At 51.2% G+C, this 10,856-nt stretch overlaps 1 protein-coding gene across 1 annotated transcript in view; it reads right to left on the bottom strand.

Moving 5' to 3' along the window:
* Window positions 1-928: 928 nt before the first annotated feature.
* The window catches only part of SRRM4 (serine/arginine repetitive matrix 4), a 142,669-nt gene continuing 132,741 nt past the window's right edge, over window positions 929-10,856 (bottom strand). The window contains exons 9-13 of the mRNA XM_038373713.2: window positions 8,838-9,175; window positions 6,881-7,102; window positions 6,398-6,508; window positions 2,664-2,807; window positions 929-2,370 (exon numbers count right to left, since the gene is read on the bottom strand). Of these exons, the coding sequence (XP_038229641.1) occupies window positions 2,106-2,370; window positions 2,664-2,807; window positions 6,398-6,508; window positions 6,881-7,102; window positions 8,838-9,175 (1,080 nt within the window). The 3' untranslated portion in view covers window positions 929-2,105. The remainder of the gene's footprint in view (window positions 2,371-2,663; window positions 2,808-6,397; window positions 6,509-6,880; window positions 7,103-8,837; window positions 9,176-10,856) is intronic.

Below are 10,856 nucleotides of genomic sequence, written 5' to 3'. Positions count from 1 at the left end.
AATTTCCAACAAGGGTCGGGCTCTGGTGTGCAGAGTAAGGAATTTAGGGGCAGGGCAGCCACTATTCTCAGCTGTCTCCTGGGTGACAGTTGGGGATTGATTAGTTATTTTGTTCCCAGTCGCTCGTCCATTTTTAACCCTGCGCTCTCTGCTTTGTGAAGAGGGGTTCCCCCGTGGCAGCTGGCTGTGTTAAAGCACGGGGGGAAACGAAGGCCCAGATGGGACTCTAAACCAGCAGCAGTGCTCTCCTGCCCCATCCCACAAACCACCCCTCGCCGCGCCAACACCAGACACCTGCGGGGCAAGGGGCTGTCAGTCACTGCTCTGTGTTGGTGGTTTGAGCAGCTCTGGGCCAGGCATTGTATTATGTGGGAGCTGACCTTTGGGAGCGCAGGGAAGGCTGGAGGGGCTGAGGTCATAAACTATAAGCTCTTTCGGACAGGGACCTTCCTCCTGTGTTTGTACAGCGCCAGGCACAATGGGGCCCTTGACTGGAGCTCCTGGGGGCAGAAGTGAAAGTAAGCCGGTACGGTACGGCACGGCACGGCACGGCATACCAGCAAGAGCTGGTATACAGCTGACCGTACCGGCAGAGGGGAGCTTCCCCAGGCAGGCCATTTAAAGGGCCTGAAGCTCCCAGCAGCAGCCGGAGCCCTGGGCCCTTTCAATCGCCGCTGGAGCCCCGCTGCTGGAGTCCCAGGGTAGCGGCAGCAGCCGGGAGCCCCGGGGCTAAGGCGGCGATTTAAAGGGCCCGGGACTCCGCTGGGGTAGCGGCGGCTGGAAGCCCCGGGCACTTTAAATTGTCGCCCAAGCTCCGGGGCTCCCGGCTGCTGCTGCAGCCACTGCTATGGCGGTGATTTAAAGGGCCCAGGGCTCCCAGCCGCTGCTACCGCAGCCCCAGACCCTTTACATCTCAATTTAAAGGGCCTGTGGATTTAAAGGCCCCGCCTCTTCTGGTTGAGGCCCCGCCCCCTGCTCAGGACTTTGGCATACCGGTAAGTCCTTTAAGAGTTTAAGTTACTTTCACCCCTGCCTGGGGGCCACTTACGAATATGCTTTGTTGGAATTTCCTGTGCCCATATGACCCGGTACCCAAAAGGACCCGGAACCTCACTCCCAGCTGGCCTGCCGGGGACTTCCATTGCACAGCACAGAGCTCCTGCAATAAAAACAGCCACCAGCGGGAGCCCTGGAGAGCTCTGGGGCTGAGGGCTCACAGCAGACGCGCTACCTGACGCTTCTCAAGGGACTTTGCTCCCTTGCATTTCCCGATTGTTGGCCTGGCCTCCCAGCACCCAGCCCTTGATTGTTCCCACTTCCACGTAACGCCTCACCAGCTCGATCAACAGCGGGTCATGTTGCTGGGGGGAAGAGAAGCAAACTCGTGATATAAAAAGGGGGGCAGGGGCGAGGGAATGGCCCCTTCCGAACAATCCACTCCCCGGGAGAATTTCTTCCTTCGCGTTCACAGCAGGAATTGGCTGACCCACGGCGAGTGAATATTCCTCCCCGGGGGAGGGGCACAGTGGGAAAGCCACCTCCAATGAAGGTGAATCCATACGGCACAAGCCTCTGTTTTTTTCCCTTTGTAGGGGAGAGGCCACACCGCAGTGCATGGGGGGCTCCAGGCTGGAGTCAAGGGAAGCGTTGCTACTGACCTCAACAGAAGCAGGGCCAGACCCGGACTCTCTCTGCCCGGCCCAAAAGCCTTGAAGAGAGTTTCTTTTAAATTATTTCTCTCCCTCCTCTCTCCCCTCCAGCCAGTTGGTGCTTGCTGTCTGCTGGCCAGGGAAACGCAAGGAGCTAAACTCCCGCCCTGGATTAGCCGCAGGCAAATGCTTCCCTGGAGATAGGCCAGGAACGGGTGGGGGAGGCTGGTTTATAATCAACACAGCCTCTGCAAAGAACGGACCCTCCCTCTCTGCCCACATGTTCTCTGGAGCAGCCAGGCCCACGTCTGCCTCTACGGGTGCAGTGCCCGGCACAAAAGGGGGCTGGTGGATGCCACAAAAGAAACATGAAATAATAAGCTATCACTGGGGAGACTGGAGGAGAGAGGAATTGAAAGAGATGACCCCGACGCATGCAGCAGGGAGGGGGATGCCCTAGCGCCGCAGGCTGTCATAGCTGTCCTCAGAGCCGTAACTCTTGCTCCTGCTGCGGCTGCTCCTTGGGCCTGAACTCCGGCTCCGGCTCCGGCTGCTGTCACTACTGCTGCTCCAGCTTCTGCTCCGGCTGCTCTTGTAGCTGGAGTAGCTGCGGCTGCGGCCAGGAGAGCGGCTAACACTGCTATACCAGGAGGAACAGCTGCTGAGGCTGCTGGAGGAGGAAGGACTGGGCCTGTAGTACGGGATGGGGCGTTTCCGGGCACTGTGGGGACAAAGTGAGAAGAATGGTTATTGGTGACACAATGGGACCCCAGAGATGGTGGGTGGGTGGGGGGAGCTCCTGGCCCTGGGGCTCAATGGGAGGCAGGGAGGGAAACTTCAGGACAATGCTTTCCCTCCTTGAGTGCTTGGAGGGCAGCGTCTCTGGGCGTGATGGACTCAAAGCAGATCCCTATTAAAGCTGTCCACAGACCTTGGCCAGCACGTCACCACTGAGCCCGTGGCTCTCCAGCGTGTCTCCTGGAGGGACAAGGAGGCCCCATGTCATTCCCTTACCTCGTGATGCGGCGAGCTTCCAGGTGGCTGGGAGAATCTCTCCTGCGTTTCCTCATGGGCGAGTAGGACCTCCGCCGCCACTTGTCCCGCTCCCGCTGGGACTCCTTCTCGCTGGAGCCATACTTGGGCTCTCTCGCACGGTCCCTGAAGAATGGCCAGTTTGGAAAAGATCACTGCAAAGATCCCTGTGCTCATGCAACGACTCACGGCGGGAGGTAGGCAGGGGCTCAGCAGTGGGGCTGGAACCTGGAAACTTCAGCTCCAAAACCCAGGCCTCTATCATTTGTGCTAAAAAAACCCTAACGCTGCCAGCATCCTCCACATGGCTTGACTGATAGATGGAGGCACAAGACATTTAGCCGGCATGTTATGCAGACACTCGCTAAGCACGGGCTGGGGAGTGCTTTTTAAACAGCACGCACAGTTGGCTAGATGTGCGTGCCGTTCCCAGATTCAGCCAGTCTGGATGCAGCAATGTGAGGCTTGGCCACGTGCAGCGGGCGTGTGCTATTTCTGAGAACACACTGACTTTTTAAGCATGCAGAATGGTTATAATGAGCTCCCCGATTGCTGTGGATATTAGAACCTACTAGCAAAGGTCTAAAAACATTTAGCAGACCAGACGGTGCCGAGGTTCCAAGTGTGTTTTGCTAGGTATTCAAAGCACAAGCGTCTCAGGGTATTTGGCAGGTACGATGCACCCATCGGTTAAGAGCTATCATCTACATTAACATTGGGTTCTGGGCAGGTGTTAATCTGCTTTATTTGCCATCGCCCTGCGGATTTGTTACTCTTTTGTCAATATTGAAAATAACTGGCCTTAACATAGGAAATGGAAGCTTGGGGTGGGAGGAATTTGACCACGGGACAGACCATGGCCGCTGTGCTGGCTCTGGGATGTCACTCGTGGTAGTGAATGGAGGCTGCTAAGGATCAGGGGGGCCCTGGAGGTGGTGCATACACAGTCACAGCACTTCGCTCTGCAGACAATCTCAAGCTGCAGAGCAGCCCAGTGGTACTGGAACACTTTTTAGAGTGGGGCGGCTGTGCGCCCCTTACCCCTGTCTGCGCCCCACTAGAGCTGGGGCCGGGAGCAAGGCCGTGGCTTCGGGAGGTGGGAACGCAGACAGGGATAAGGGGGCCGAGGCTGGGGCCACAGCTGGAGGCAGGTGCAGAGCCCCAGGTGCGGGACCCCTGGGCGCAGGGCCGGGAGTGGAGCCCCACATAAAACCTGGGCGTACTGCAGTGCCTCCCACAGCCTTAGATTCCAGCACCTATGGAGCAGCCACCAGGCTGCCCAGGTCAAGCTGCACTAAATTGAGGCTGCTCCACCTTCCATTCGGGGCCATTTCTTCCCCTGCAGCAGCCTTGGGCCAGAGTGGGGCCTGCTCCCTCCTCCTGGGCTGGCCCCTCTGTGTTGCATCTCTCAGGAGGCAGCAGCAGATCTAGGCCTGGGACACCAGAGTTATCCTGATTTCCTACTGACAAGTCATTATGTAGCTAAACAACCAGCTTGAAACATCTGGGGCTCCCCGGACCAAATCCTGGCCAGGCTGGCTCCAAGTTCCCCATAGAACTGACACAAGCCCTGCATGCCGGGGTTAAGGTTTCATGGCCCACACCAAACACTGGGCAGGCCTCATCAGTGGAGTCACAACCCCGAGCCCAATTTGAGCCTGTTTAGGGCCTTACTGTACAATCTGTATTTTGATGAGACAACAGGATGGAACTGGACAGCCTCACTGAGTTTCACTTGGCACAACTGGATTAACTCTGGGACATCCGTCTGACTTGCTTTCTGGGTCCCACATCTTTAAATGGTGATAAAGGCTCCATCCCTGCTACAGAGGCAGCTGCCATTTAGTGCTCAGTGGTAGCCTGGTACACAGGAGACACCCACAGTGCTCTCTCTCATAGAGATCTGACTTCTGTTCTTTCTTGCCTTAGCCTTGCTACAAAACGAAGGTCACTCTGCCTGACAGGGATTGGTGACTCTATGGATGGAGGGAGAGAACACATTCCCCCCAGACGCACAAAATAAACCTTGGAGTATGAACGCACATACAGTGAAACTGAGGAAATTGTTCCCATAACACCCTGAAGCCATGAAAAAACAACCCACTGAGTTTCATCCAGCTTGAATTCCATGTCGTTTGCTGCATGACCTTGAGAGCTGAGTTACTGTCTGCTCTGCCTGGCGGGTAGCGATTGTATGGCACTCATTGTGAGAGCAGGGGTTTGCCCTAGTGTCCTTACCCTAAATTTCCACTACTCCCATTGCGGTGCTTTAGCTGCCACCTTCCACCCCAGAGCTGGCTGCATTTCAGTGGAGCAATTTACATCTATATAAATACTAAGGCACCCTGAAACCCAGGGGGATGAAAAGCACTAGTAAACATTTTAAGTACTGGATCGGCACTTCCCTGTGGTAACTGCACCCCAGTGCTGAATCTGGATGATCGCCTTTATCTTACCCTTGGATAATCCTGCTTCTGTATTCCTGGCGTGGGTCATGCATAAGTCCTTTAGACCAATGCCAAGCTGCTGCTGTGGCTCTCTGCTAGGTGATTTTGGCCAGGAAGGTCCATGGCTAAGAGCACCTTTATTAACTGAAGCAATGTGCAACCTTTCACATGATCAGAGAGAGCTTGTTTTAAGCCAGTCTAACCTCACACTGTCTGAAATATGGGAACACAGAGTAGAAGTGAGCAACAGGCCTAAATGGCAACAAGTCTTTTTGTAAGAAAGCCACCATTGATTCCTATAGTATGTTGCACAGGAGATGCACTGGGACAAAGAGAACTTCTACAATGGGGCTGAGCAGGTGGCTGTTAGCGTGGCTGTTGGAGCTGCTGCTGGCTTGTTCTCTAAATAGGGCACTTTACCAAGTCAGACAATGTCTGCGCCACACACTGAGGGGCATTTCAGTGAGCCCCAGCGTTCCCTTCAAAATCCCAGCTGCAAATTGGAGATTTTGTGTTTTTCTGCTTCAAGAAAATCCTTCTCTGACAATGGCTCAAGCCCTCTAAGAGGCTGTGGGTTGGCATCGCCAAACCTGCCACGTATCATGAGACACAGACTGAGTGGAGTGCCCGGCCCTTTTTTGTCTGGGGTGAGCCACAGCACTGGATCGATTAGCACTCTGCTTCTGAAAGGGTTCAGAGTGAAGACCGCACATCTCACCAGGCCTTACCCATCCAATTCCACATACATTTCACAAGGGGTTAGTCCCTCAAAGACCTGAATAAGTAGTCTTTCTCTCCCTATCACCCCCTTCAACAGCTGCTTAACGGGGACCTTTCTGCTGTCTGTTCCCAGGGCGAACCAAGGAATGGAGGGCAGTCTAGGAGGGAAGGCCTCGGTTGCAGAAATCCACATTGGGATGACCCTGAGTCTTGCCACCTCAGTTCATCTCTTTGCTCTGGAATCAGTGTCAGCAAAAGAAGCTGGCAATACAGATGGAGATATGCCATAAGCAACAAGAGTTGGAACGTGCAGATTGAAACATGCCTCGATCCAGGGGCTAGTAAATATGTGAGACAGCCAGTTCCCCAGTGTCTCGGGGGCTCTCACACGCAACTTCATGTAAAGGTTGGGACAGTGTCACGGAAGTGCAGCGGAGAAGCTTACGGAGGGGAGTTACACACACACTCTAGTCACAAACCCGGACTGAAGTGCCACAAAAGCAGGCGATGCTGTGCAATGGCACCACGACACACTGGGGACAGTAGTACCTGCCGGGGCTGTAGCGGGAATAACTGGGGCTCCGACGCAGTCTGGAGTTCCTGCTTCCAGGGCTTCTTTTGCAGGACTTGGATGAGTAGCTGGGGGAACGTGAATAGGACCTGGGAATAGACAAGAACCATAGAAAGGTGAATCAAACCAGAGCTCAAGTGAGAGGATTTAAGGGGCACAAGGCTCCTTTTCCAAATCTGGATTTGAGTGGCAATAAGGTCCCAAGTTTAATGATGTCAGCCCAGCCGCTGATAAATGTTCATTCAACCTGTAAGGGAATGAGCCCTGAAGATCGCCATCCACCAACAGGAACTCCACTGTCTTTCAGAGGCAATATCGTTGGTACTGTCAGTACCCTTAGTCATTTCAGCATAATCCAAGCTGTATTTTCAAGGCTCTTTGGCCAATTCCTGGGACCACCAAGCACTGCCACAAATGGAACGGCCAGCGACAACACAGACAACCACTCGACTTGGCCTCACCTTTTCCCTGAGGAGCAGGATCTGCTTCGGGAGTACCTGGGCGTGGCCTTGTGATGCAATGAGCGGGAATGGGCGGAGCGACTGGAGCCACGGGAGGACCTCCCTGTGCTGGTGTACGATGCGCTGCGGGAGCACTGTCTCAGTGGGGAGCTGCAGTCTGGGGAATGTAGGGGGCTCTGCTTCTTCACCTCCGAGCAGGCAAGACACGGGGACAGGAATCCTCTGCAAACGGATATTTGAAGTTGTGGTAAAGCAGAGAGCCCTGCCTCAGCGCATACTACCGACTTTCACTTACAGGGCCTGAATCAATGCAGGTTCCACCCTCCTATTAAATCCACTGGGTTCAACAGTGACCTTGGTATGAAACCAGAGTGGGCACAACGGTGAATCAGGCTCTATCAGATGATCAGATTTCAGTGCCAGGTTACACCTGGGTAAATCTGGAACCCTGCTCTCTCTGACTCCAGTCTTACGCTGATGGGAGAGCAGGATTCGACCCTCAGTGCCAAATTCTGCTTTCAGCTAAATGGATGCAAGCCCTACCCATGTCAATGGGAGTTGCACCCATGGGACTGAGAGCAGGAGAGTGTCTTTAGGGTAAAACATTGAGGCCTGATCCTCCTATTATCAATGTTACCGGGTTTATGCTGGCGTAACTCCACTGGAGCTAGCCCTGATTTGCCCAGATTGGAGCACAAAATCACGCGCTCTTCATTGGGCCCTCAGAATTTGTTCACAGAGCCTTGCATACGCCGAGGCCAACCCCTCACTGCAGTTGCCTCAAAGCTCCATGACCTGTTTGCTGCACACCTCAGGGCAGCCAGTCAGGCTGGAGAAGAGAAGTAGGAAATGAGTGTGTGGAAGGGGAGCTGGGATGTAGTCTCCTTCATGGGCACTGGCCTTCCTTCCTGGCTCCAGCCATGGCAGCTGCCAGGCACGGACGGTGACACTAACCTTCATCACGAGGGGGCAAAGTCCGGGCATCAGAGCACGTGCTCGTGTGCACATGAGGGACCTAAGGGAAGACTCTTCCATCCCAAGTGGCAACTGGACAATGGCAGCTACTGCAGGGAACGGGGGAGCTACTGATGCTGCCACCTACCTCTCCACGGGCCTTGTGCAACTGTGGTGAGCACAGCCTCACTTGCCATTGCCCCACTGCTCCCCTCTGTGGTCCAGTGCACTGAGCCACCGGGCTCATCCTTTGCAGATGGGTCACTGCTTAGCACTCCCCAAATGGAGGAAACACAGCATTTCTGCTGTGTCTTAGGCCTGAGGTAGCTATGCCAGCATTTGGCCGAGTGAATCAGGCCAGAGGAGAGAGCTGATTGGAAAGCTTTAATTTAAATGCATATAGCTCTGCTTCCAAAACATGAGTAGCTACAAGAAAGACAGGGCAGTCTGTAACCATTCCGTCCAGCCTTTAGAAGTTTGCCTAAATGTGCTAGTGACCTTTCCTGCTTTTTTGCTACAAGGTCACAACAAGTCAATGAGAGATGAACTCAAGCCACATCTAGATCCAGATTGTGAATGCCCCAGTGTTTGGATCTAGGTCTTTGATTCATGCCTGCATCTGGAACCAAGTGGAACCTCTTCTGAATGGCCCTGGGGGGAGAGGCGGGGGCTGGTGCACGTGGAGGCTAAGGGATGAGGAGAAGATTGAATGGATTAAAGTTAGCATAATCAAATCTCATCCTTCGTGGCATAAACTGAGTGCCAAAGGGGTCAGGAAGGAATTCCACACACACGGCACCATTGCCCAGGTACATTATGGGTTGTTTTTCACTTTCCTTTGGAGTCGGGATGCCAGACTTGCTGGACCTGAATTATGGCTAGCCACCTAGGGAAGAGAAATACATTCCTATTGGCTCATCACCTGCAAGAGTCAAGTGAGCAGAAGACACGGAGTCATTCCAGGAATAGACATAGCAAACACCGACTATTGGCAATCACTTACCTTTGATCCTGTCCCTGGTCATCCGGAGAGAGATTTTCCAAAGTTGTTCCCTTGCTCTGGGAAAAACAACTGGTGAAGGAATTTCCCGAATCAGAGCTGTTATCGCTGTTGGCCAATTTGGGTTTCCCAGGTGAGAAGGCATGGCCAAAGCCATTGTGGGCTAGGCTTCTTTTCTCCTGGCTGTCCTTTGGCCTGGCTGAGCTTGTCTGAGTGGAGGGAGGGGAGGAAGTATCGTTTCCTGAGTCAGATTCATGGGCCCCTCCATTCCGACTGGCTAGGATGCCAAGCGGGCTGTCTGTTTTGGTAAAGAGGTCAGCAGATGACCCCGACTGAGAGATCTGAAAGCAAAAAAGCTGTTTGGCGTTGTTTGAACTTTAAAAAAAAATTGTTTTGTTTTATATTGTCTGACTTTTTTTTTAAATAAACCAAGAAATTTTACCGTCATGATGCACTGTAACAAAAGGAAAGAAAGAAACAAAGAAAGAAGAAGCTAAAAAACAAAAGTACATATCCCTGAAAAAAACCACAGAAAGAAGAAACTTCTTTTCCCCTTAACATGATAACTGGAAGATTTAGACATCATGCAAAGAGTATTAGCATGCGATCCATGTTGAACAAAAGATTTTTTTTAAAAAAAAGGGAAACAAAAGAATAAATAAATATAAAAAAAATCAAACAGAAAAAAAGAAACAAACAAAAAAACCTAACAACCCTTATTTAACCTAAAAGGTGGGGTAGGGGAAAGAAACAGGAATATACATACAAAAAAGTTACATACTCATTGGAAATAAATCAAAAATGGAACAAAATTCTAAATGATCGACTTTTTGTTTTAGTTTCCTTAATAAGGAGACTCAAATGTCACAAAAAAGGTCTTTTTGTACAAAGGAAAAATTGGCAAACAAACAAGTTTAGCACTTTGAAACTCAAAAAAGAAAAAAAGTGGGGGGTAGGGTGGGAATAAAAAGAAAAAAAAAACAGAAAAATTAAAATCCCTCTGGAAATAAAAGGAATACAGATATTTCTTTGTGTGCTTTTTTTCCCCCTGTAGAAGGTATAGCTAATGCTCTCTAGTGACCTCTAATAAATTCCCTAGTGTCTTGCGGATAGCATCGACTTACCAATCAAGAATTCCTCCTTTAGTAGGTAAGGTGTAAGAAAAAGGGAAGAGCGGGCAACATAAGTCCATCATTAGAGTCTCAAATTACAAGAAAAAACATAAACCCTCTCTTCAAATCCTCACCGTCAATTGTCTGATTCTTTTCTATTTAAATTTCAAGACTTTTTTGTTTTGTTTTTAATCATGTCGTTTAGTAAATTCCTCTAGGTTGATTATTTGGGATGACAAGCCACTGATTTAAATAAATCCCCATTGATTTCATGCTGGCCCACAGATACACTGAAGTTCAAAAAACAAAATAAAATTGAGAAAAATCTAAAAAAAGGAAGAAAGGAAGGAAGGGAAAATATTTTCCCTGTGGTGTGTTAGAGAAAGGTTGGGGAAAACAAAGACTTTGATCCTGCAATCTGATCTGTATGGGTAAAGACCTAAGGCCACAGGCAGCCCCACTGATTTCAATGGACCTGCACGCTAGCAGACCTCCGCACCTGTGCAGAATCCCAATGATATCAGTGGGGTCTTTGTGAGGTCCAGGGTCCACATGCATGGGTCTGATTGCAGGGTCAGGGCCAAAATTCTATGGCTGTCAGATGGAACCCTGAAAATCTCTTTAAGGACTTGATCTATGTCCCACTGAATTCTAGCGTTGCCAATCCTCCAGGATTGATCTGTCGTCTCCAGGAATTAAAGATTAATCTTTAATTAAAGATTATGTCAAGCGATGAAACCTCCAGGAATACACCCAAACAAAATTGGCAACCCTACTAAATTCAGTGGAAGCCTTGCCATTGGTGTCAGTGAGAGCTGGGTCGTGTTCCCAATCAGCAGTCAGATTGGTGGCGGGTGTGGGCCAAGGACAGTATAATAAATGTGCTATTGTTTATAAGAGGATCTCAGAT

This window comes from Dermochelys coriacea, chromosome 15 (genome assembly GCF_009764565.3).
Source record: "Dermochelys coriacea isolate rDerCor1 chromosome 15, rDerCor1.pri.v4, whole genome shotgun sequence".
NCBI lineage: Eukaryota > Metazoa > Chordata > Testudines > Dermochelyidae > Dermochelys > Dermochelys coriacea.
This window is presented reverse-complemented; position numbering and strand designations above follow the sequence as displayed.